Here is a 27,497-nt window from a genome sequence, read left to right as displayed (position 1 = left end):
CCAACTGAGTCCAAAGCCAAGGTGACTGAGTCTGAAACCAAAATCAGCTCTACAAAATAAGGTCTGGGCTAAGCAACCTCAGAGTGATCAGAGTAGCATAGTGAGGGGAGCATAATAATAAATGCTTGCCAAAGCTTTGTGGTGGTACAAAATGTTCTAATAATGTTGAAGCATGGTCCAAGCATTACCCAGACTTCTCAAGGGAGGTGTAGGGATCTGGGACCATTCCCCTTGAAGAAGCCTAGAAAATAGATTAATTTCTATGTTCATATTATTTTTAGTTGATTAGTAAGTGCTAGAACAAGGAGGTATACACCACACACACAAGAGCTATTGACAATCAGGTCAAAGGATTGCATGTCACTGCAAATGTCACTGCATGTCACTCAGTGCCAAAAGGCAGCTTTTACTAAAGGCTACAAACATATTTGTCAAGATGGTAAGCACAGAACTGAAAGGTAAATTAAAAAAATCCTGAAGTAACAGCCTGCACAGAACACATGTCCTTAGCGGTGAGGCAGCTAATGACAAGATGTGCATCCCATTTCATCCATGACAAAGTAATGCATCCCCATACTCCCTACAGACACTGCAAAGGTGAAATATTAGTCTCAGTATTATGCATAGATATCTTTTAGGGAAATGTAAGCAGTAGCCTAGAATTTAGACAAACGCCATCAATAGTTCTGAACTTCACTGTATTTTCTGATGCAGACTTTCATTTACAAATGTCAAAAAATGAAAACTATCATATAGAAATACTTCACAATCTTTAAATAACCTACAAAATAGGAAATGTTCCCATTTTGCAGCATCAAGGAACTGATGCTTAAGACTAATGGCCAGGGGTATCTCTACACTTTGGAATGGAGGATAAGGTAGAAGATGTTGAGGTAGTTATTTCTGAGCAGGGAAGTGCATTCACCAGGGAGTGTGCTGTACTGAAGAGGATTGCTGCACTGCTATTAGTTTTGGAGTGAAATTGGTTGCATCTAGTTCAAACAACCCTTCAATATTATATTGCACTGCACTGGAACAGAATAAAACAAAAGGTGTGCAGAAACTTCATGTTTACCTTTTGTGTAATTCCAGCACAGACCCAGAAACTAAACAATAAATACAGAGGTTTCATCCTGCTTGTATCTTCTGAGATCAGCAACACATTTGGATAACTTGATCTTACTTCATAACATGGCTCAGACTGGTGGGTCACAGCTTAGGGGGCAATGAGATAGGGGATACAGGAATGAGTACCTGGGGACCGTGCAAGATCTAATAGGATATGTTTAGGAAAGGAACCAAAAACATTGAAAGGTAGTTTGGGGAAGAATGCATAAGGGAAAATAGAACAATTAAGGCATCAAGGGGACCAGTTCCATCTGCACAAATGGCTGATTAGTACTTGCTTGGCCAAGCCCTGTGCTTGATCACCTCAGACCTATTGGGACTATGTGCTCAGTCCTGATACTGGCTGGAGCTGGGGCACTGGGCTAAAGGGTGCAGTTGTCCCCAAAGCAAGACAGAAAAATAGTATTTAAAGTGGAAAAGCTAAGTACTTTCCAACAAACTTTGCTTTTACCCTCAGACTGCAGAAGCAGAAAAACCTGCAAGAGCTGAGAAAAGACAAAGATTGCTTAGGAAAAACATAATGCACTGGGGGAAAATGCCCACACAGCATAGTTATCATTTCTTTCTTCTGCTGCTCATAATCAAGACCTAAAGTGGTCCTCAAGAATCAAATCAAGGTCCTCCAGAAAGCTCAAGGAAACCCTGCTAGTAAATCAAAGAATCATTTGTGTAAAGACATAGTTAATGAGTTCCATAGCCCAGGAGTTCAGTAAGTAATAAAAAAAGTCATGACTAAAACCAACATTTGCAGTTACATTGGCCAGGATGAAGTGAGTAAAACTATGAAATGTTGCCAATGAAGCAGAAGTTCAGAAGGTATTCATTCCTGTGGCTTAGTCAAATACCTCACAGCACTCATTTCACACTGTCTAGTAATACTTACTGAAGCATCTGACATTAACTAAACAGACAAGTTAATAAATTAGATAATTAATGTCTTCTGAATAGTACCTTAATATACTCTCTGTGGATTTTTCCTACCCTACTTAAGGCAACAGCTATATTCAACAGCTATAAAACTACAAATGTCAAAGCTCATTTGTATCAAATGTATAGGAATGTTGAAAGAAGAATGCAAATCAGTAAATTTTCTAAGCTTACCACTCCTCTCATTTTTATCACTGTCAGAAGACTGATTCCACCTCACTCCAAGAGCTATTAAAATAGAAACCTCAGACAAGTATACCATAGCATTTTGAGAAAGGTTATGCCTTTTGCATTGTCTGACATAATAAAAAACACATTATGAAAAAAAAAATTCAGAAACATTTACATTGAAAGACTGTAGACGTAATGTGAATAATAATATCACTAATAATGTACAACACATTAGGAAGTTCAAAAAAAATTATCAAAAACTATCCCACTACAAAACATAATAACCTTGGATTTATCTACACAGTTTTTACAGGCAACTGAGCCCTGACAGATCATACTCACCCAAAAGAAACTGCAGGCATACTTATTACTACTTAGCAGGTAGGTATCACGTGACAGATGGCTTCAGGCTTCTTTCCAGAACACTTTAGGATACTAAACCCTGAAAGTACTAAAACCTCAAAATGTAGTACAGTATAACTAAAATATCTTCTCCGTGTATCACTGAGTAGTGAAGAAAAAAAGAAAAAAAAAGGAGAGTGGAAACAGCATGTGTCAGAGGTAGCTATGATTAAATGAGCAGCTATTCTTCATTGTATTTATAACTTGTATATGTGTATGTCTGTGCAAATAATCACAATCATAATAATAAAATCAGTAACAAGGTTAAATTCATTAAAGATCACTAATAATATTAAATTCTTTCAAAGGAAACCTTTGTTTCTCCTTACAGGTAATTTTTACCTCTTCCTCAAAAAGTTTTTTATTTAAATTAAAATACAGTGCAGGACTATTGATCAAGGCACATGAAGTCACTATTTGCTGTTTTTAACATTAGTTCAGGTTATATTACTTACATACAAATAATGTAACCTGACCTCTGCACCTAATGCCAAGGCATGGCATTACACAGCTCATTATACAGAGCTTTTCTATCTCTTAAACCCACTATGATTTCTATGTTGTTTTTCACTCACCCACTACTTAAATTTTCCATTGCCATGTTGTCCATGTCTATTAATTGACAATAGATTAGTTAGAAATTCTCTGTCCTAAATTTCTACCTGCTTGTCCCAGTCTTCCACAATGTGGAACTCAGATTTAGCCTTTATTGTCAACCAATTTCTCCTAGAGCTTCCTCTATTTTTCATTTGGGCAGGGAACTGGGTGGCATCACCCATTTTCTCAGAGCTTTCAGCTGGCTCCCCACCAGCCCAGAGAACTCAGCTAATGTTCCAGTTCCAGTTTTGCTCCTGGCATATGGTAAAGGTGACTCCCATCAGAAAGAGTCACTTCAGGGATTGAAAAAGCTGCAGTTCCCCCAGGTATTTTAACTCAGCACCACATCACTAGATTTTCACAGAAATCGGTGAAAAATCCACTCCTGCCCCTAGCGGGCTTGCTGTGGGGTGAAACACAATTTTGATTCTGGAAGGCTGAACAAACCTCCATGTTCTGTGCTGTGCACTGAAGATCCCTGACCTCCCTAACCAGTCATACTTACTGTATGACTCTATTACATGCACTTTACAATGAGAAAGTAATTAATATTGTGATACACAAGTCACAATCTTTTGTGGGACCTTTATTTCTCATTGTTTGAAAGTCTACAGACTATGTAAGGCTTATCCTGCAACACCTGATTCAGAAGAGAAATCTGACCAATACGTGCTCAATGCATCTAAAACATCTTGGTGTGAGATCTGCATAAGGAAATTTCCAAACAGGACAGGTTAAAGACTGTGTAAATTCTTTACTCTAGTAAAGCACCAATGGAGCACCTTTGGTATTGGGTGTTTGTGGCCAGGTTTGGCAGGAGGGAGGCTGCAGGAGGCCTCTGAAAAGAGGCCAAGGGTCCAGGGACAGATGGTGACACTTCTGGGAAAACATATTTAAGAAAGGAAAAAAACATGCCCAGCAAAGAGCGAAGGAAAGTTATAAAGAGTGAGAAACAGCAGAGAGAAGCCCAAGGTCAGAGGAGAGTGTGCTCCATGGCAGAGCAGATATTCTCTGCAGCCTGCAGATGATGTACATGGAGAAGAAAGGTATGAGAAATAAGGAATGGAAGACGGTGACCACTACACCCTGATAAAAATCTCTCAGCATCCCTTTTACATCACTTGCTTCCTCTCTGAAGGGATTTGGACTGAGTGTAACTTGCAGTGATAACAAAGGGGGAGGAGAGGAGTCTGGGAGGAGGTCAAGCTGAGTCTGGGAAAATGGAAAGGAAAGGAAAGCTGTTGTTTTAATGTTTGTCTCTTTTGTTTCCCACTACCCACATAAGCAAATTTTTTAACTGGCAATAAATTAAGTAAATCTTCCCCCACTTGACTCATGTTTGTCTACCATGGTAACTGGTAAGAGTCTCCCTGTCTTTATCTCAGCCTATGAACTCTTTCATTCCTGTTCTTCCTTTTTTCTCTCCCATCCTGTGGGGGAGAGGAATGAGCAAGCAGCTAGGTGGGTGTTTGGCTGCTAGCCTACACTAAGGCACCACACCTCTCAACTAAAAATCCCCAATCAAATCAACATGAATGCAGATAAAATTGGCCTCAGTGTTTTGTTGTTTATATTGAAATGGGTAGTTAAGCCCAGTTCAGATATATGGAGAAATATTCTGCAGAAAAAGATATAGTCATATATTTGCCAGAGGATATAGTCAAAGCACTGATTCTCCCCAAAGGGATTTGATTAGAGAATCAGTCATAGAAGCTCTCTGAGAAACTGTAAAACATCTGAGAAGGCACAGAATGTATTAACCCCTGTCACTGTACAGAAAAGAGCTTTGTACATGAGGGAGCTGGAGAGAAGCCAGGGTACAAGCACTCAATTATCAGTGCGTGCTGAAAGAAGCTGCATCTGTGAGCTTTTTCTCAACAGACAGAAAGAGATAAGGCTTCTGACATTATTAATATGAGTGTGCACAGCAGTGATAAATCACTAAGCTGAAAAATGACAGGTTCTCAAAAATATAGAAAGGAGATTCAAAACTTGAAAGTGGTCATGCAGAAGAATTACAGAAAGTTTCTGGAAATCAAACATAAAGTGAGCATTTGATGGAGGAGTGCTAGACATTAAGCCTGAATTAATTTGGCACCATGACATTACTGGATATACACTGGAGGTTTGCTTGTGATAAGAGCACAATACTTACAGCAGAAAAGGAGTAAATCTTTTTCAACGACTTGAATGAATAGGACAGAATAGATGGAAAATTTTAATCTAGGTTGCTGAAGCTGCTTCACTAGCAAGCCATACAAGCTGTTGACAGACTTCCATAAAGACAGAGGAAAATCCTCGCAACAATTTAATTTAAGGACAGAAGAAGAAAGTAGATTTTGGAGTCCAGGAGAAGGCATTTAGAGCTCCCAGCACTGCTCAGAGCCTTAGACAGTTGGTAATGAAACAGTGGACAATACTACATAAACAGTCCTCCAAACCACAGATGAAAATAAGAGTGAAATGCTCTGGAACTCCCTAGAATCATGAGTACAGGTATTTACACGTTGCATTTCTTAGCCAAGAGCTGGTTTCTAGGAGCAGAAGGGTTATAGTGAAATCTTTGTCCCATTGAAATGGAAAGAGAAATTTCTGGGTTTTTTTGTGTGACCCTGAAGAAGGTATATTAGCTAAGTATCTATAAACAGCAAGTTCATACAATTATGTAGTGCCTTGCAGGAAAATCAGCAGGATACATGACTTATCATAATGCACAAACCAGAGTTTGTAACATTGAAAGAGTTCTTAATCTTTTTTCATACTCACTGACAAGTACATTGATGTGCTTTATTAGTTCTGCCCCTAAACAATGATTTTAGATTTTCTGGTTTACTAATGCCAGTAAGCATCATTCTGTAACAAGAGGTGCAGATGTTCACAGAAGGCACCTCTTCATATCAAAACCTGACACTATTAACTGGGGAATTGTGCTCCACCTTCACTCAAGAGAAGAGCAGAATCCACAACCACTGACAATAGTAGCCTGGACAAGGGTTGTTTTCAATTTGTGTTAGGGGCAAAGATTGCTCTTGTTCTCAGGTAAAATATTATTATATCTAACTCAACCTAGATGCCCTCATAAAAGATTTTTAAAAGGTTATACAAACAGATTAATAACACCTTCAATAAGGTCACAGACAACACCAAGCTGGGCATGAGTCTTGATCTGCTGGAGGGTAGGAGAAGGTAGGATCTAGATCCAGCCTGTGGCCCAAGGCCAGTGGTGTGAGGTTCAACAAGGCCAAGTGCTGGGTCCTGCACTTGGGTCACAACAACCCCATGCAGCTCTGCAGGCTGGGAACAGTGGCTGGAGAGCTGCCCTTGGGAAAGGACCTGGGGGTGCTGGTCAGCAGTGACTGAACATGAGCCAGTGTGGGCCCAGGTGGCCAAGAAGGCCAATGGCATCCTGGCCTGGATCAGAAACAGTGTGGCCAGCAGGACCAGGGCTGGGATTGTCCCCCTGTACTTGGGAATGGTGAGGCCATCCCTCCAGTGCTGTGCCCAGTTCTGGGTCCCTTACTACAAGAAGGACATTGAGGGGCTGAGGTGTGTCCAGACAAGGGCAACAGAGCTGGGGAAGGGTCTGGAGCACAAGTCTGATGAGGAACAGCTGAGAGAGCTGGGGGTGTTTAGCCTGGAGAAAAGGAGGCCCAGAGGAGACCTTTGTCACTCTCTCCAACTCCCTGAAAGGAGGCTGTAGCCAGGTGGGGGTCGGTCTCTTCTGCCAGGTGCCAAGGGGCAGGACAAGGAGAAATGGCCTCAGGTTGAACCAGGGGAGATTCAGATTGGATATTATGAAAAATTTTATCATGTTGAGAGACGATAAACATTGGAACAGGCTGCAAAGGGAATTGGTGCCATCACCATCCATGGAAGTGTTCAACAACTGAATGGATGGCACTTCATGAGAGGTTTTTGTGGACATGGTGGTATTAGGTCAAAATCGATGATGCACATTTATTCCAACCTTAATGATTTTATGATTCTAATAATTCTTCTATAGTGTTAACTCCCAAGGTCTGGCCAACTTGACCAAAGACACAGAATGTATCAGGGTTGCTATTAAATCCATCAAATTTAGCCATAAACTAAATGGTTATGAAACCAATTAACTGCTGGCCTGAATTCATTTGGTTGTACTCAAATAATTTCCTGTCAAACATCTGCAGAGGATCAAGTTATTATTCATGGGTTTGCTGTAAAATTTTGCACTTATTTCTTTAATCCATTTCTTTCAGACTTTTCCTTATTTCTTTGATTCTATTTCAATTTGAGGTGGAACAGTCTTTATATATTAAACTAGGAAAGTTTTGATACCATTACTTTCTGAATATCCATTCTGAATTTACTTCTACCCCAGATACACATTTTTTGCTGATGCTGTTATTTTTTCCCAATGTTTTCACTTGGAATCTCACCCTACTCCTAATGAAGTCATTCACTTGTAATCTTCATCACTTTGAATAATCATTATAATGTGCAAAGCAGAGAAATATGCAATAGTGAGACTAGAGGAAAAAGTTCTTTACTGTACAATAATATATAGCTGAGTTGGAAATAGGGCTAAACAAATTCAAGAATTCATAAAAACTAGCATAATATTTTTTCTTTATGATCAGGTTTGCTGATCAAGAAGTTTCTAAGTTTTGCTTTAGTTTTAAATGTGCACCCTAGTTTTCTATTAAAACCTGTTACAGTAAGTATAAGGCAATATCTTCCCAGAAGTGTTGGATGGAGGTGTATTTTGTCTGTTACAAACTTCCCTGAAACAACTGAAGAAATTCAGATGATTAAAAAGTGGTGTAGGGACGAGGAAGGTGACTGAACTAAAGACTTCAAAAGTAAACATGAATCCTAAAAAGGGAGAAACTGCAGATCCAAGCTCCTCTTGCCAATTGCAGTTTTGCCCTTACTCCACGAAAAAAGCATAAATGCTCTCCTGCAGTCTGGCAGACACTTTCCTCTGTCTGTATTTAATCAACATTTTCCAAGTACAAGCCCAGTTTTCCCTCCTTCAACTTTTATCAATTGTCCTTCATTAAGAAAGCAAATCACATTTTCCTTCTCAGTTCTGTAATTTCTTCCAGCTCAGTCTTCCTCCAGACATGATGTAGGAAAATCACCTATCCACTACCCTGTCATGCACTAGCAGGTACAACTTGTCTCTTTAGTGTTGCACACACTAGCTAACATTCTTCCAATGCACCCAATGGAATTCAAGGGTGCTTTGCTTTGAGAAATGCTGTATGGAAACAAACTTGCATAGTGTTAATAAATACAACATGACATAAAAATGTGGTAGGAATAAAAACCCACAAAAGAAAAATTTGTGTGGGCTTCAAGGAGTTTTGGGTGAGGTCTTTGACAAGTTCACTACTGGAGACAGATTTATATGGAAGGGGAAAATGGGATCCTTGAAACGGTCTGGTTTAATCACAGAGAGACTATTTAAGGTCATACCAAGCTCTTCTTGTTCTATATACCATAAATAACCACTGAAGGGAATAATTACTGTTGGGGCTACTTCATAAAGAAGATGCTATTTGAATTTTAAAATAACAGGAAATAGAGATGCATATTAAGCTTGAAATAGATTTTCATCCATACTAGACAAACTTCTCATGGCAAGCAGTATCACATTTCACCAGAAGATTGGCTCCTTGCAACAGGGCAAAATTAACTCCTTTTTTTTCCCCTCCCTCAAAATGTTTCAAATGTTTTCATATATACAACCTATACTAGGACAGACATATCAAGTTAATTATATGGTTAATTACACAATAGTATTAATTTGGTGGGAATTAATACTGCCAGTTTGTCTTAAAGCCAAGACAAGAAGAAGTTATTACACGCACACACACCTGCATGATTCTTCCACTACTCAAAGTGCACCCAGTGGGGAAATGCAAGCAGCTTTTAATATTATCTAAAATTATTTTTTAATATTTTTTATCTATTCATGATGGCATTTAGGACTTTATAAAAAAGAGAAGCAAAACACAGAAATAAAAGCAATACCTCTGTAGCAACTCCAATATTTCTGAAAATACTGTTTTTTTCCCCTCTATTTAATTTAACCCTGGGAACCAGATTTAAAGTACTGACTAACAGAAAATCTCTACAGTGGCCAAGTTAAATAAATAAGTTGATTATATTCAGAATATCATATAAGTCATATGTGTTATGATCTGACCTTCCGGAGCTGGTTTACTCGCATTTGTTTTTTCTGGATCCTTCACCTTGGATTTACTTGTGTCTTTTCTTCTCTCTATGTCTTTAACTGTAAAGTAAGGGGGAAAATCAATTAATCTAGAAACAAGGCAGTTAGAAGCATGTAATTTTCTTCTTCCTGCTAAAGTAGGTGCACAGAGCATCTGAAGATATGTTTAGGTAATGAGTTACTGTTTCTGTGTTTTCCCTCCCTCCCTTTACATTTATTATTTTCATGGCTCTTTCACCATTCTATCATCATTAAAGCTCTCAAAACTGACTCTCTTTACACACGAGAGTCCAAATAGTGACATCCCATGCAGACAAGATCCCACACTGGAAATATAGTCCAGAAAATTGGCAAAGCTAGCTGGGAAAAGTCCAGCATTGCAAAGTTCCCTCCAAGTCAGTCAACACAAAAGCACATAAGCCAGCTGTTACACTGTCCTCTTTACAGAATCAGCTTAGATCTCACGCCCAAATCTGTAGTCAGGGCACCAAATACTTCCAGGAGTGCAAGGTTGCTCCAGAGCTGAGACTTTGACAGTTTCTCATTCCACAAGTGGGTGGGATACCTCCCTTCCTATATCTCCAATCTCTCACAACAGCCAAGCAGAACCCAATTTGATTAGCAACTCCTAATATTACATTAGTAGCCAGTAGTGCTCTACTAATAGTCTGAAAGGTTCTGACAAAGTCATTGCTAAAGTCACGTATTGGGAAGAAAAAGCCCCTCCAGAATTTTCTTGGAATGCTCATTGGTATCCACACTCCAGTTGTCTGCAAGAGCCAGGAAAAGCTTAAAACAATGAAGCTGAGAATATCTTCCACAGAAGAATAAAATTCTACTCCAATTACACTTCTTAGTTTATGTAAAATTGGATTATGACTGACATTCATCCAAGCAGGCACTGATCCTCAGCCAGGACCAAAGTCTCTCTGTGCTACATCATTCAAAAAACCACTGTGAGGGCATGAAAGGAGGTTATCTGTCTCTTGACTATGTAAGAGAGACAGTGCAAATATTCTGTTGTACATTAGTGGAACCCAAAGTCAAAAGGACTTCACTAATCTTCCCAATAGTATGTGGAATATCTGAATCAACCAGGAGTGTTCCAAGTTCCAATCCAAAATATAATCACAAGACTAAGTTCTAAGGAAGACAACGAGCTGACAAACATCTGAATGTGATTTTCTCAGTATGACAACCCTTTGCAGAGCCTACAGTGCTCACACTCCTACAGAGGTGAGAACAAAAAACCTGAAACTTTGACTCCTCTCCTTTCTAAGATAGCACGTGTGACTATGTATGGCCTCTGCCTTTAGCAAACAATTGTGTAACTGATTTGGGAGCAAATTCAAGTTCACAAGTTTGCTGAGGAGCCAGCTTTTACCAAGGCAGATCTTGGTTATTAGCTGAGTTACAGAATGCCATAACAACACCAGGTCTTAGTCAGAAGTCTGTGTTTAATCCTTAACTGAACAAGACTCTGATTAAAACAAGAGGTGAAATACCAGAATAATATCAGCCAAAAGGGATGCTGCTGCTTATCCTTCTGGGAGCATTCCTTTGAAAAAAGCCCAAGAGCAAAACCAACTAGCTGGCCTCCTCTAATGCTAGAGCTATTGAGGGGCAAGTCTCCAGAGAAAATGATACAAAAGTCTGAAAATGTTCAAAGAAGAAAAGTCAGTCACATCCTGACAGATTTCTGGATTTGGGCACTGTCATAATTCTAACCACATAGGAAGAGGCAAGACAGCAGTTTTACTCCAATATTTACACAGACAAAGATTTTATCTAGTACATGATCTTAGTTCATTAAATGCTATGTATTAGAATAAGAATGAATCCCTTGCTATATAAAAAGAAATATTCTTTTTACAATAAAATTTTACTGTAAGCTTGAGAATTCTTAGTATATCAGTTACAACTCCAGAGCATACTTCCAATGCACTAAGCCAGATGATATTCCCAAAACTCTTTATATATTTGACCTTTTTTCATCTCAAGAATTAGTGGCCACATGTCAGACTACAAGGGAAAAAAACCCCTATGATAAAGGAGAGAAAAAAAAGGATTTGTACATATGCTGTATCTGCATTCTTTACTAATGAAAGGCATCATGCTTTTAAATTAAACTCCAGCCTGAAGTGCAGCAAAGAGAGTATACTAAATAGAACATAATCCCCATATCCTTAAATCGTGTTGCCAGCTCTACTTTTCCTAAATGCCATTTCAAAAACAGCTACACCTAATATTATAGAATTTGCTGTTGCCTTCTGTGGGCTTCTCTTTAATGCTAAAGTAATCTGTGGTTTTGTGGGTTTCCTAACCAGGACAGAACTTAAGGTAGTAAATACAGTTGTAGTGGTGAAAAGCCAAAAGGACTTGGATACACCCCACATCAAGTACTCAGCATATTTTATCTTGTGCTGGTTTTAAAAGAAAGGTAGCTTGGCAAAGACAGTGAGGAAAATTTAGCATCAGAGAACTCATTAGGCTTTCAACTATACTCCTGCACTGCCACATTATTAACCAAATCTCCACTAAGCATATTTAAAACATTTAACATGAAGATCAAGATAAATCAGATAGAATGTGTATATACCACTATGATATAGATATTAAAAGCATGTATTGATCATATAAAAAATTAAGTTTGTAAATATATTTGACAGCTGAAGACCATCAAGAAATCAGCCTTTCATACTACTGAACTAGCATCTATTAGCCAGTTGGAACAGCTATAACGCTGTTTTAATAAAAAGGAAATTTTTAAAGTATCAGAATATAGCACTTTATTTCTATTAATTGAAGATTCTTTTTATGAAATACCAGCCAATTTCCTTATGAAACAAGGAAGAAAGGGATGCCAATCCAATGGAAACAAAGAGCCCAATGCAAGAACATGTTATGCAATTAATTCAGGCCTCTACCTATACTTACACCAGTTAAAATACATGGCTTTGATTTTCCTTCCACCACAAAAAAAAAGGTTTTTCCATCATTCCCCTTTGTGTAAGACTTGTTACCATTTCAGAAGTTGCATTAAATATCTGATACATTCTGTATGTCAGCCATAAAGAGACACGTACTTCTGAACTGGCCTTGTGCTGGCTTACTCTCCTTGTCTTCACTGAATGCAATGATCTGAAGGGCATAATTTTGATCTGGAATGAGACCTTGAATAATTGCTTTGGTTGCAGTATTTTGAAGAATTAATTGGTTTGTTTTTCCACCTATAGGAGAAAAGACAAAAAACCAACAAATACATAACTTTGTTTGCTTTTCTTATAGTACCGTAAACGTAATGACTTAAAAATACCTCAAGCTCTACCATGACCTAAGCATTTCCACTTTACCCACTTTTGGGACTATCCATACAGCCAGGCCAGAGAACATCCCAGAAAAGCAACAAAATAGGCAGTCTAACCAGTTTTTTTAAACACAAACACTCTTAAGATCAGCATTTATATCTGGGCCTCAGGAAACAGCCATGGTGTCCAGCAAAATCATTAAGAAAAAGGGGAACAGTTTACAAAATCTGCCAAGTTTGGTAACATCATACCAACAGGCTTTTCCTCTGTGATTGGCTGCCAGTTCGGACCCTGTCATACTCACATCACCTCTGAATACTTGCTTTGCCAACTTTCTTTGGGCTAGGAAATTCTCATGTATAAATGCAAATATTGAACAAATAAATACTTGTTATTGAACAAGTAAATACAAATATTCATATGTCCATTTACATATAAAGAGTGCATGCCAATATATATACAAAGATGTATTTTAACCATATGTTAAAGCAGTTTCTGTTCTAAATTTAATTTTAAATGTACAGAAGTAGGGCCCTTATAGCTCTATACAGCCGCTTTGGTATCTACCTTTTCAAGTTTTCATTCAAAAAACTTTTAAAGATTACTTGTTTTCTTAATTCTTTTCCTGACAGCTCACTAAGGGATAAGGGACAAGGAGATCCACCTTGAAGGCTGACTGAATTAGGATTCCAATACTTTCCCCTGAACAATTCCTAGAATTCCTTACACCCCACTGGAAGAAAGGTAGAGACAGATGATCAATGACAATTCCCAAAGACTACACATGAAGCATAACTAGCATGGACCCATCTCTGCTACCTCAAGCATTTGATTCCCATTTTCTGTGCCTGACCACCCTCTAGTGAAATTAATCTCTCTTCTGTTGACCAGACAGTACTTCATTACCCAAAGCTTGCTCACAATTTCTTCAATTAGTGGAGGATGACACTAAACTCTGAAAACCTTTTATGCCTTAGGAAGACAGTACTTTTACCTCAAAAGAGAACATACAGACTTTTACCTGAACTTGGAGTGACAAGAAGTTTATATCCAGTGAATTGCCCTTTGGGGGCTTTCCAAGAGATCTGTACACTGTCAGGACCCACTACATTATATCTTAGTCTTGTTGGTGGGGATACTGCAAGTTCGGAAAGAGAACAACATTTTAAATTCAAATAAAGACGAACCAATTTTAAACAAAAATAAACACATATAGGAAGACAACACAAAATTGTAATGGTAAAGGATGCAAGTTATTTAAAATGTCACATACATCAGTTTATTAGTTTGTAAAATGACATCCCCAAGTGCACTACTTCCCTCAGACAGACCTTTTATTTATCTCTTTACAAAACAAACTAAACAACCTAACAGCAGTGGACAGAAAGACAAACAGTGTTAGATGTTAAGACACTAGTTTAGCAGGCAAAGCTGGTAATAAAAATGCTCTTTGTTAATATATGGGAATTAAAATTGCTCTCTTACACTGGCAATATGCATAACCTACACTCCTTTACCTCTCATTATCGTGGGCATTTCCCCACATTTAATGTCACCAGGGCCAAATTTTCAAATCCTTGTGAGGAAACCAAGAGAAAAGACAGGTGTGCACAAGGCAAAGGGAACATCAGCTGCCCAATTTGCAAACCTGGCTAAAGCAGCACAAAGCTTTGCAGCTGCAAACACTGCTTCGGTCTCATCAAGACTAGCAGACATGCACAGGCCAGTCAAGACTTAGGGGCAATCTGGATGGTAAGTAAAATTTGGCTTCTATTTATATTGTGATGTCACCCAGGATTCGAACTGAAGCAGCAGGCGAAATGAAGAAAAGCATAAAGTGATTGAAAAAGAGGCAAATATCAATGAAGCAAAGCACACAAGAACAAATGGAGAAACTGTCCCATGTTGTTGCCATACTATCAGCAACTTTGTGTCTCTGCACATAAATGAGTTTTTCACAGGTTTACATCCCACTGCTCAGTCAAACTCCACTGATTCTGGACCACACTCTACAAAACCTTTCCACTCTGCTTTGGGGAGGCACATCCCCTCTTCACTGGAGAACTGCAGCAGAGCACCTGGCAGGGCAGCCTGGCTGTCAACAATGGGAAATCTTCATACAGTTGAAGAGAATTTGGCTCACAGAGAACAAACTGATCTACAGGGAAAGGCAGCCAGGGAAGCTACTTGCAGGCTGAATGACAGAAGGGCTAGAAAACCTTTAACACCTCCACCCTTATTCCTCCTTTTCCCATTGTCTCCACAGTGCCCTGAACAGTCTCCATCATTTTCCAAGTCCTTGGTGCCTTTGCCACTACATCTTAAGGTTTCTGTTAGTAAGTCTAAGAAATCAGGGAAATTAATCTGAAGCAGGCAAGTGGCAATTTCTTTTCCCTAGGGCTAAGATTGCTCTTAATTGACTAGGCTCATGCCCATAGTTTTTTGGTCCTTTAGATAAAATAAACCAACAGTATCATGATATTTCTGAGATTTAGGGATTACAGCACATGGAGTGTCTGAGTCAACAGGCAGAATGTGCTGGCCAACAATTTCTGGCCTCTCCATTTGACCTGCTACAGCCAATGCAGCTCTGGCACCAGTAGCAGCCAAAGACCTGTCCTGAACCAATAACTTTTTCCTACATGCTACTTTTTCCAGGAGCTTGGGGGAAGAGAGAAGGAAAAAGGCATGCTGTAGTTTTTTGAGATTTGGGGGCGCATATTTTTTCATGTCATCTACTCTTAAATACATTTTGGATCTTAGAAGTAAGAATTTGAACATTCAATGCAAGGGATACATTCCCTTGCATCCCATCTCTCATTCCCTAAGTGGCAGTTTTATCAGACCAAGGGCAGGTTCTGCAGTTCTCCTCCTTGAGGAGAACTGAAACTTGACACCAGAACACAGAAAAGAAAGTACATAAGTACCAAGAACAGCTTATCAACACCTGTGCATTCTCAAAGACCTCAGAGAACAAGCTCAAGAAGAGAGGCAAGGGGACAGAAACAGCAACCAGCACATGAGCTCCACACACTCAAAGATGCTCTGATTGGCAGCACTGGGCTCACACCCAACCCAAGCATTTCCTTAGTTGCTGGACTTAATTTGTCAGACCTCATCTTCAGTCTGCCTGTCACCTCCCTGAAGTTTAGAAAGAAAGAGGCTGCGAGCAAGATCACAGTGTGTGTTTGCAGTGATTCCTGTGTGCAGGAATCACTGCAAATACAACATCAGTTCTTTGAAAATTTGGCCCTCATACTGCAAAATGTTTTGCTAGGCAGGTTTCAGCAAGAACATTCAGCATGCTATAATTGTAAAAACATGACAGAGACTATGGCAAAAAGTTTTCAAAGCCAAGCAGACTGTAATTATGGATTACAGCTTTTAATTCATTCTCAAGATTCATTGTGTCTTTGAGCTATACATAAATCACAATAAATTGGGGCTGAATGAACATGAGTGACAAATCATACCTAGAAGTTTGCAAAAATACAATTCCTTTTATTATTTTGCCTCAGGAGTAGAAAATAAAATTTTAAATAATGGCTGCATGCAAGCGTGAAAATGCTGCAGATTTTACTGGGATTAAGTGGTAAATTTGTATGGGGATTAAGAAGCAGAGCAGAGAGCAACAAAGTAACATCAAAGATTGACCAAAAAAACCCCCAATCATGTCTTAGAATTTCAGAGCTCACTTTGTCTGCCATCTTCCTTTCCCATCATTTCTTTCCATCCTACTTTCAACTTGACTATTTATGAAAGCACCTTCTAACAAAGAAGCACAGTTCTGGCCTAACTGCTATTAGCCATCACCAAAACAGGTAAATGTATGAGCCCATAAAAAACAATCACAGACCTTACAAGCAAAGAAGGACACAATCACCAGTTTTTTCTGTATACTACAGAGTTACAATGTGAAAGACTAGAAAAGGGGTGCCAGAATAGTCTTTACATAACTGGTCAATTTTCACTGGGTTCTTTTTGTATCAAAGGCAGTAGTGCAGTGGAAGGAACATTCCCACACAGCAATGAACCATAAAAAAGAAAATAATTATTCAGTAGGCAGATAATCAACTGTGTCTTAGTTGTGTAAAGACTAACGTTCTGGCATAGAAAAGTACATATAGCTAAGGAAGTTAAAAATCTAGCACTCAAACAGACAACAAAATATTGATGGGAATTACTACACATACACCAACCTGAAGAGGATATCTTTATTTCTTTGGGCCTTTATTGTCTGTGGAACAAAATCTCATTTCTTGCAGAAAGGAAAAAAAATCAATCCAAGCTGAGTCAGTTAACTGATAAAAAATCAGTAGCTAGATCTCGTTAAGTGGTTTTACAGGAATGCAAAAGAGAATGGCTGTCAGCAACATTAGAGCAGTCACCCAAAAGAAAACTGACAAGTTCAAGGCTTTGGTTTATGCCACCAGGTAAATAAGCACTCCAAACACGTAACTCTTACAGACAACTAGGGAAGGAATGTTTTCAACTCTTACTGTAAAGGAAAAATACAATAAATTTCTTATGGACAATTCTCCAAGACATCCAATAGTCTAAGTTTGGATACTAACTAAATATTGTGGCTTTCTATTCACTGTTGTCATAAGAATGGAATAAGTTAATATGCACTGCAGTTACTTAGCAATTACAGTAGTAACACATGAAAATTATTGCTACACAAAGAAAATCCATCTTTAAATACAGAAAAACTCTCAAAGCAAGTTACTTTATGGATAAATGAAAAATTCTCAACTGGTTTTCTTGCCCAGCACTAATCATGTACTATATAAGAACATAAGTATACAAAATATGTTATTTATACACTATATTGAATGGGGAAGAAACAGCAGAGCTGAAAAAATAATTGTTGTTGAGTCAAAACCAAACAGTGCTATGTGACACAGTGAGATACAACCACATAGCTCCTCTGAAGGGATAATTTGTAGCTTCAGGCACGTTGGCTTCAGCCTCACAAACATATTCTCCTTTCCAAGAAGTCACATTACACACCTTTACCTGAGTGTCTTTGCCAAAGGAAGGAAACACAAGCTGGAACTAAAGCCAGCTCTTCCTACATGTTGGCAGAGTGTACAGTTGATTAAAACAGACAAACAAATGGTATAAAATTGTAAATAGTTTGCCAGCTGCATGAAGAGCTTACTTCAAGAGGTGGCAACCTTGACAAAAAGAATTTGAGAAACTCCTTATTACTTTTAGTATACCAAGAGATTTTTTTCTGCAAACATGGAATAGAGACTTCATATCACCTAATTCAATAGAATAACAGTCGTGTTGGGCTAAGGCAATGGTGCACTTAGCTTAATATCCCACTGCTGACAGCATTCCATAGCTGATGCTTGCTGAAAGAGTCTAAGAACAAGGGAAGTATTGTTCTTTATTCATCAAGTACACCAACTCTAGCTTCTGTTAGGGTGATTACTGTGGAAAAAAACCCTCTGACCTTCATTTCATTGTATTGGTATTAAAGGGAGAACACTCTCCGACTATAACTGATGGAATCAAAGTTTTTAAAAAGTGGAGAAGAATAGTTTTCCAAGATCAAGGAATTTTGCAAAACTTTCTGGAGGTGGACCTCAACCCCCAGACCTGTTTTGCAAATCTTAACCATATGTATTAGGACTGAAATACAGAGAAAAGACTAACCATATGCTTTGCTTTATTGGCTCATTAAGTCACAAACATTCTGGACCTAATTTCTGACCAGAATGATGCACTGAACATTGGGAACATACATTTCTTGATTCACCTCACATCGCCGACATCATACATTACAGCTTACACGTGTCCCTCAGTTCTGGGAGAGGCTTGTAAAATGCTCACAGATTTCCAAACATCCAGGAGCGCATGCTTCCCCAGCACTCAAGTGCCACGCAGACTGGACAACACTGCTAGTTGCATTGTCAGAATTTTGAAAGCCTCACGTTGCCAATAGTTTCCAAATGTCCTCATGAATAATACATTACACAAATCGCTCTAAAAGACCCCAGGATCCAATTCTGCTCCTGGTTATGCCCATGCAATCTCATATCAAAGGGATTACATAAAACTAAAGTTGAGAGAAAAGCCTTTCTCTAGAAATCATAAAAACTCATTGGTATTCTTCCTCCCTCCTTCCCCAAGCAATATGATACATTTTCTCTAGCAATCAAGCCACTGTCAATACAACCCAACAAGTATGTAAGCCTAACAATCCCAGCAGTATCCTTTAATATTCACAAGGGAGATTTTCATTTTAAAAACTGCAGAAGTAGTCTGTGACATTTAACAGATCTGTGCAATATGGAATGATATAAGCACTACAACAGCTACTGTTCCAAAACATACATATTCCATTCAAGATAAAAAACATACATATTGCATGCAAGCTTTACATCACAGCTGATCCTTCAAATTTGCTTGATTACATAGAGGACAATAAGACCAATTTCTGATAAGTACTTTCATGTAAACAGGAGTAAAAACATGTTGTGTATAATTCATTTTGAGACATATGAATTTGCACAAATATTTATGCTATTTGAGATACTAGGTTCAAAGAGCACACATGAGGATGTAATTCTACTCCCACCTGCTCCCCAAGCTCAGCAGCAAAATTCCTGCCTAATTGCAGTATTATTGGATTCACATCCTACTAAGGAGGAAGTAACACTTACTTGCATTTGGAATAAAAAGTCTATTTCTGCACCTCAGAGTGAAAAACTCCATCTTCTTGTTTGTGACTCACCTTGACCCTGGACATCACTGATGAAAAAAGGTGTGACAGCTAAGAAAGCCAAGAGAAAACAGCTCTGTATCTTGTATCGACACAGCATCTTCCTCCCCTCAATACACCAGTATCAGCAGGTCTGAAAACACATGGAACAAAAAGACTTACTGAACAGGCAAAGAGAAGCCATCCACTTTAATGAAAATTGTGGGGAAAATCTGAATTTAATTAAAACAAACAAACAAACAAAAAACCCAAGCAAACAAAACAAACAAACAACAAGGAATTTACCACAGATATCAGTGGAGACAAATTTTCCTGGCAGTAGTTTTATGACCAAAGCACATTTTACCTGAAAGGGACAAAGAACCCCACTTGGGCTACTCAACTGTTTTGAAAACTTGGCCCACATAAAAAAGAACTGTAAATTCTTTGCTGATCATACACAAGCATTGGAAATAAAGCTATAGATAATAACAAAGTACAACGTATATTTCTACACAATCCAGTTTTGTAAGAACTGTATCAAGGTATCTGTGGCAAAGAACTCTGAAGCTTTTTTTAAAAGGCAGAACTTTGTTCTGAAGGAACTCACATCCTCTTCCCATTGCCCATTTTCCTTTTTCTACTTTATTCAGCTTATCCTGTGCTCTCTGTTGTAGTGTCTGCATCTACAGTAGGTAGTATCATGGTCAAAACCATTTACACTAACTTGACCAGTTGGGAGAAATCAACACTTTAGAATGCAGCAGTATATGAACACTAAAGGTAGTCCTAGGTGAACTAGCTAGGTTACAGGAAATAATTCTGGTTCCAAAGAGCAAGTTTCAGAGTGAGTAATTTACCTGACCACAGAAGTTAGCTTAAAAACAGTACCAATCTCAAGATACAGCCTAGCACCATACTTATAAAGATTTCTCTTTCACTCAACTTTACAGCACTAGTTTTAGTCAATTTTCTGGGGCAAGAAGATGATTTTTTGCTGTCCTCACCTGTTAAAATTCTACAGGATAAGCAAATTAAGATAATTAATAGTAGATTTCTTGTAGGCAGCAAAGAGGATTTGAAGGTTTACTTGGGTAAATTTTGGTTTATGTATTTCTGTTTTGTAGGTTTCTCACATTTACCTCCTCTGTCATTTTCTTGAATAGTCCTGACATACCATCACTGTATTTGCCTTCCATGTTTTCCTTGTCTTGAAGGCACATGGCAAGTGGTTCATCCACTATCTAATATAAAAAGCAGACTGAAATACCTCAATCATTATTAAACATAAGAGGATAAGACCTACATCCTCTTCTCTCTCTGAGCATTTGCAACCTGCTATAGCTGTCCCAGTAGGACAACTACATTCCTATAGTTGGTATATATTGGTACTGTCACCAATACCAGTCATGAATGCTTGATACAACTCCTAGAAATATATACATTGTAAATTCCATCTCCAAAGGAGGTTATTGAAGTTTTAACCTCGAAGGTTAATATTGAACCTTTTATCGAAGGTTGATAAACCTTTAAGTTTATCAACAAATTTCACATTACTTAAACATATATTTTGAATCCATCTCTCATAGTATAAATCTCTCAAGACAGAGGAAAATACCTAGAATCCACATCAAATATTTGCTCCAAGAACTTATATATTGCTATGCAGAGTTCTTAGACTCATCCTCCAGACAGAATTCAGAAACCTGTGCAAAGTTCCCAGGTTTCCTACCACATGAACCAAAGTGTCAAGCACTCAAGGACTAGGCAGCTGTCAGTGACGGGCAATAGGAAGAACCGAGAGTATCTCAAAACATGGCTGAAATCCATCTCTTGTGTATCTCATGTTGGGTATTGATGCTTCTCTCCTCACTCAGGAATACAATCTGGATCAAGTAAACAAAGACTCTCCAAGCAACTTATTCTTCCAGGCAGTTACCACTGATGATGTGTGAATTGCCTCCCATAATAACCCAGACATTAAAATATTCACTCACAGTGGTGGCTGAATTCCCCATCTGCTACATTTAATATAAACCTTCCTCCAAAGCAAGAGCTATAAATACTAACTGACCGATAATCCTGTGTTAGAAACATTCTCTACTGCTGCTTTAATAGAAAACCCAGAGAAATGAGATTTATTGGAATAGACATAGCTGTTGCTGCATCAGCTACACACAAGTTCATCTCTGCAATGATCCGCACGTCAGGGTTCACTTAACCAGGAAAGGAAACCCCCGTCTGCAGCCACCTTGTGGCTGACATTGTGTGGGACTAAAAACAAATATCGTATTCCTTCTGCTCTTTATATATTTCACCTTTTAGTAAGTATGTGGTAAATGAGTTATCTGGCAGACTAGCGCTAGGAGCAGACACCAAGCAAGCCAAGAACCCTGCCCTGAGGTGAGCTCCGCTCCCCGGAGCATCTCTCCCAGCTGGGCTCCAGGGCTCCTGGCACGGACCTGGCCACAGGGCACCTTTTCCTGAGGGAAGGACGCACCCTCGAGAGCTCACAGGGGGACAAACGCGGCACACACCTTCGTTCTCCGCCCTGTCCTGGCTCCGCGCACCCAGCCCAGGGGAGGAGGCTAAGCACAGTCCCCGGGATGGGCAGGTCACTCGGGGATTTCCCCTGTCTCGGTGTCTCGTTCCGGACCAGCGCTCACGTTCGACGTCCCGCTGGGCCAAGCCGGAGCGCGACCTGCCCCGGCCCCGCAGGGGGAGGCGGCGGAGGGGACGGGGACCGCGCTCTCGCGCTCGCCTCTCCACAGCCCCGCAGCGTGGCGCCGGGGGGCCGCGGCTCAAGGCTCCGCTCCTGACCCCCGACTCCTTTCCGGGGGCTCCCCACCACCAGCACCCACCCGTGTGAAAGTGAGCGCCCCCGCCCCGGGTTAAGGGAGGGACCGCGGGGAGCTCGCTGCCTCCACCGAGCTGAGGCGGGGAACGGAGCCCTGAGAGCCAGGGGCTGCCGGCAGCGAGCGGGGACCCGGCGGGGACGCGCTCGCCAGCCCGGGCAGCTCCGCGCAGAAAGCGCCGCGCGGGGCCAGGGTGGAGCCACTGCCCCGACGCTGCGCGGAGCGGAGGGAGAGAGAGAGGAGGCAGCCGCGGCGGGGCCCGGGCAGCAGCCAGGGTCTCCGCCACAGCAACAGTGAGACTGATGGGGTTTAATTACTATCAGCTATCAAAGTAAGGCCTTTGCAGGGGGTTTCCTAAAGGGGTTTCCCCGTCCGAGCCTGACGTCGCCCCTTCCAGTCCTCCATCTCCTCCTCCCTCGCCCCATCCTCCCTCCGGCGCTCCGGTCCTGCCGCCGCGGAGGTGGCCGGGCAGGTTGATGGGAAGCTCTTCGGTCCTGCCTCGACCCCCCGCCCGCCTGGCCCCTGCCCTCGAGGGGTCGAAGCGCAGCGCTCACCGACCTGTGCGGGCATCAGCCGGGGAGGGGCCGGCGGGGAGCGGCCGCTCCTTTTCACGGGTGGCTGCGGGTGCTGAGCCGGCTGCGGGAGAGCCGCTTCCCTCCCCGCTGGCCGCTCCGCATCTGATAAGGCGAAAGGGGAGAGAAAGGAGGCGGGCAATTATAAAGCAGAAGGTGGAAAGAAGGGGGGGAGGGAAGAGGCATAGGCGATGTCTGAGATCCCACCCTCCGCCCCCGAGCCCGATCCCCGCGGCGGGGGCGCGGCCAGGTGCGCGGGAGGCAGGGCCGGGGAGCACGGGCAGCGTTCCATGGGCAGGTGCTGAGCTTGCCAGGGTCCTCAGTATTCTGGGTTTGCTATGTGTTAACTCATTTTTTTCTCTCCAAAGTTCCTTATTCACTTAGTTTATTAATTATTTTGAAGCTGCCTCCTTTGCAGTACGGCTTGGAATGCAAGTGTTCCCCACGCCAGCTATTGAGATGTGTGGATTAGTGACTCATTGGGGAAAAATTTATATAAAAGTGTTCCAACACTTTTCTGGCTTAGTTTAAACCTTGATTAAAAGTGTTGTAGTACATACCTATATTTTTTGCTATATGGATAGACACTGCAGTAGTATGTGGAATTGCAGAATCTATATTCTATATTTCCATAGAAATATGAGTTGCCCTGCGGTATAGCCTACTGAATTTACAATTAAGGCTACTACTCACAAAGTGTGTAAGTCCTGAGAATTTAACAGGTGAATGAAAATATTCATTACAACATGCCTGGTCATCTGTATAAAATTACAAATGAAATCACTGAAGAAGTTAAGAATCAGTCACAGGTGATACAGAGATGTGCATACTTTCTTAATGTGAGTAGGGGCCCCTTCTAGGGGAGGAGAAGGCAGTGAGTCACAGGGAGATGACTCTGACTAAGTGTAAAGCAGGACCTTCTGTTGCTGAGTAGGATTCCCAGTCCTGCAGATTCTTGTCCAAATTCATAGTGCATGGGTGTCTTTCCAGTTAAACTGCAGAAGTGTTTGAGCTTTAAAGGAACTCTTTAAGTTTAGTTGTTTTCTATAGCAAAGGTTCAAAAGCATTCCTAGATCTAAAAAGCATCTACCAGATTCCTAGATTTTGTCATGTGCAGTTATTCTACTGCACTGCCACCTGTGTGCAACAGCCAACACACATACCAGTCAAGAAGAGCAGCTTGCAAGATAAAAATTCCTCTGAAAGAAAAAGGTGTTCAGGTCATTGATGTTAACTATGATACAGTTTGTACCTCTTTCCATCCCTAATTTATGTATTTAGCTACACAGTAATAAATTTATGTATTTAGCTAAACAGTAATAGCCAGAAGAACAAGAAACTGCTCATAGAATCATAGAATATGCTGAATTGGAAGGGGTCCATCAGGATCATCAAGTCTATCTCCCAGCTCTGTGCAGGACTCCTCAAGACTCACACCATGTGCCTAAGAGCATTGTCCAAATGCTTCTTGAATTCCATCAGACTCAGTGCTGTGACGACTTCCTTGGGGAGCCTGTTCCTGTGCCCAACCACCCTGCAGGTAAAAAAACCTTTTCCTGATATCCAACTTAAACCTCTCCTAACTCAACTCCAGGCCATTCCCTTGGGCCCTTCACTGGTCACAAGAGTGAAAACATCATTAATTGACCTTGCACTGATCCTCACAAGGAAATTGTAACTGCAGTGAGGTGCCCCCCCTCAATCTCCTTTTCTCCAGACAGAACAAACCAAGTGACCTTAGCTGCTCCTCATATGCCTTCCCCTCCAGACCCTTCACCATCCTCATGGCCCTCCTTTATTACACTCTCTAATGTCTTAATGTCTTTTTTATGTTGTGGTGACCAAAACTGCCCCCAGCACTCAAGGTGAGGCTGCCCCAGAGCAGAGCAGAGCAGGACAATCCCCTCCCTTGCCCAGCTGCTGATGTTGTACCTGATGCCCTCCAGGACAGGGTTGGCCCTCCTGGCTGCCAGGGCACTGCTGGCTCATGTTCAACTTGCCATTGACCAGGACCCCCAGGTCCTTTTCCACAGCTCTGCTCTCCAGCCTCTCATTCCCCAGTCTGTACACACAGCCCCATCCCAGATGCAGAATCTGGCACTTACCCTTGTTAAACTTCACAGCTGGTGATTGCCGAGCCCTTTAATTTTGGAGGTCTCTGCAGGGCCTCTCTGCCCTCTAGGGAGTTGACAGCTCCTCCCAGTTCAGCATCTTCAGCAAACTTATTTAGCAGTCCCTTGAGTCCTGCATCCAGGTCATTAATGAAGATGTTGAAGAGAACTGGGTCAAGGATGGAACCCCATGGAACCCCACTAGTGACAGTCACCAGTCTAACATCACCCCATTCACTACAACTCTTTTTGCCTCACCTGTGAGGTAGTAGCTTACCTATCACATAACTCAGTTATCCAGCTGTGTGCTGGACAATCCAGAAGGATTATGTGAAAGACAGTATCAAAGCTTTGATGAAGTCCAAAAAGATTACATTTAGTGACTTCCCTTGATGGATCAGTCTATTTGCAGTGCTCCTGAAGATTCAGTAAATGTAGAGAGGTAAATCAACCCAATCCACAGTTGCTTGCTGGCTCAGGTATTTCAGGGTAGGACAAGGAAGAGCCTGCCAAGAGGAGAGTCTGGCTCCCTCTCCTTCTCTTTCTTTTTTTTTTCCCTCCTCCCAGATTTGTAATGTAGCATGCAAAGCCCATGAGCACCATCCTGTGGCTGCAGCTAGTTGGAGTATTGTGATTCAAACAAGACAGCTCTTGAGGAACCCACTGATGGGTAAATAAATTCTGTAATTCCTTGTATCCTTCAAATGTCTTTATACTTCAATTTTTGTCTGTTTGCATCAGAATTGGAATTAATATTTTAAGATTATGCAAAGTGTGTGCTTTCAGGTGTAACTTGGTTGATTTTATTATCGTATTCTTTTCCTCATTTATAACTATATTTTAACATAATTTGACCGCTTTTAGAGCTAATGATGTTTATTACCATTAAGTTTACTCAGCTTTCTCTGGAAGGCACAATGGATCTCTTTGCATTATTCCAAGGAAGAACTAATATTCACAAGTTCAAGGAAAAAATTAAAAGGTAAGGTTCCTTGAAAGAGTTTGTATAATGTGCACATCTGGAAATAGAGTAAGAACACACTATGTTTAACATTAATGTACAGATGATTTACCAATGTTTCCTTCTTGTCTTCCATTAAAAGCAAGCAAGCAAGCAAACAAACAAACAAAAAACCTTTGAATTTTAAGAATTAATTTAATGATTGTGAATTTGCCCCATAAATTTACTTTCCACTATATTGAATTGGCCAAACCTCAGTGATTTCAAAAGAACAAGTATTTAAAGCCACCACATTTTAAAAGTATTCACAACAGCTGTTATGAGGACCATTTTTTGCTTGGCTAGAGTAGATTACACAAAATTTCTATAAATAGGATTATATGGCAATGATGAAGGAAATACAGCTGGAAACAATTAATCCATTGCAAGAAAAGAATTAGTGCAGGCTCACGACCTCAGAGTGAGCTGGCTGAATATCTCATGGTCTGATTAAACCAAGCAACGGATCACCAGCAGCAGTACTTGTGCAAACTGAACAGAAACCAAAATAATGCATGGTTTTGGTCATTGTGGGGCAGAATTACACTGTAATTATCAATCCTTTTATTTTCCCATATCTCCTATTTTTTAAAGATATACTTAGAATATTTCTGTTTTTTCATATACTAGCAATGTATATCATTTTTCACAAGATTTTAGAAATGAGAATGTCAAGTTTGGGGGATATTTTCAAATGGCAAATAATCAAAAACTAATCAGGTCTTGTATGTTTTTATTAAAATGATTATTGTATTCTTTTATTAAAATTATGTTTTTAAAGCTAACTAGCCTTTTTAACTCCTAAACTAAAATATGGTTTCCTTTCCTTTCAAAGAAATTTATAATTTTAAATGTCCTTTCTCCTTCAACATCCAAAAGTTCCCATCACATCTAAAGATTTTGACTATGACACATCATTTGAATGACTCAAACTAGTCCCTAGGCCTAAAAACAATTCATAGATTTTTCTCCTTTTTTGTTATTAAAAGAACTCCATAACACAAAGACAGATAATACTTGAGGTGAAGTATGACTGACTTTTGCTTTACATTTTGTTATAATACTCTCTGAAAAGTGGTTTGCCAAGATCAGTCTGTCAACACTTGCAGTCATTAGGTGATCATTACTATGAAGTAAGCCATGCACTGAGAGAGTAAAGATGGACTTAGGACTGTATTCTGCCCAAATTAAAATAGAGAAAAAAAATTAATTATGATGCACCTTCTTTAACATATTAGCCATGCATACTTACTTTTTAATTTTTCTCTTCATTAGTTAAGAAAAATAGTTAAGGCAATTGTTTTGAGATATGAATATACAGTGAAAAAACTTTTAGAAGGGCAGCTATCTTTTGTGAAGTTTTTTTTTTTTTTTGTGGCTTTCTTTGTGCTACAACTATTTCTCTGATATCAACACCGCAAGTAGGGCTTTCTACAGCTCTGTTTTTAGGCAGGAACAGTCAAAGAAGTCCAGCTTTGCTTCTTTATTTGT

General features: G+C 40.1%; 1 protein-coding gene across 1 annotated transcript in view; it reads right to left on the bottom strand.

Annotated features, from left to right (window-relative positions):
- Window positions 1-23,121, bottom strand: part of COL14A1 (collagen type XIV alpha 1 chain) — a 114,142-nt gene extending 91,021 nt beyond the window's left edge. Inside the window, exons 1-5 of the mRNA XM_066565933.1 lie at window positions 22,882-23,121; window positions 19,502-19,622; window positions 13,775-13,891; window positions 12,532-12,675; window positions 9,419-9,505 (exon numbers count right to left, since the gene is read on the bottom strand). Coding sequence (XP_066422030.1) covers window positions 9,419-9,505; window positions 12,532-12,675; window positions 13,775-13,891; window positions 19,502-19,589 — 436 coding nt within the window. The 5' untranslated portion in view covers window positions 19,590-19,622; window positions 22,882-23,121. The remainder of the gene's footprint in view (window positions 1-9,418; window positions 9,506-12,531; window positions 12,676-13,774; window positions 13,892-19,501; window positions 19,623-22,881) is intronic.
- Window positions 23,122-27,497: the final 4,376 nt, after the last annotated feature.

The sequence above is a fragment of the Molothrus aeneus genome, chromosome 1 (genome assembly GCF_037042795.1).
Source record: "Molothrus aeneus isolate 106 chromosome 1, BPBGC_Maene_1.0, whole genome shotgun sequence".
NCBI classification, from domain to species: domain Eukaryota; kingdom Metazoa; phylum Chordata; class Aves; order Passeriformes; family Icteridae; genus Molothrus; species Molothrus aeneus.
Note: the sequence above shows the minus strand (reverse complement) of the source record. Positions and strands in the feature narration are given on the sequence as shown.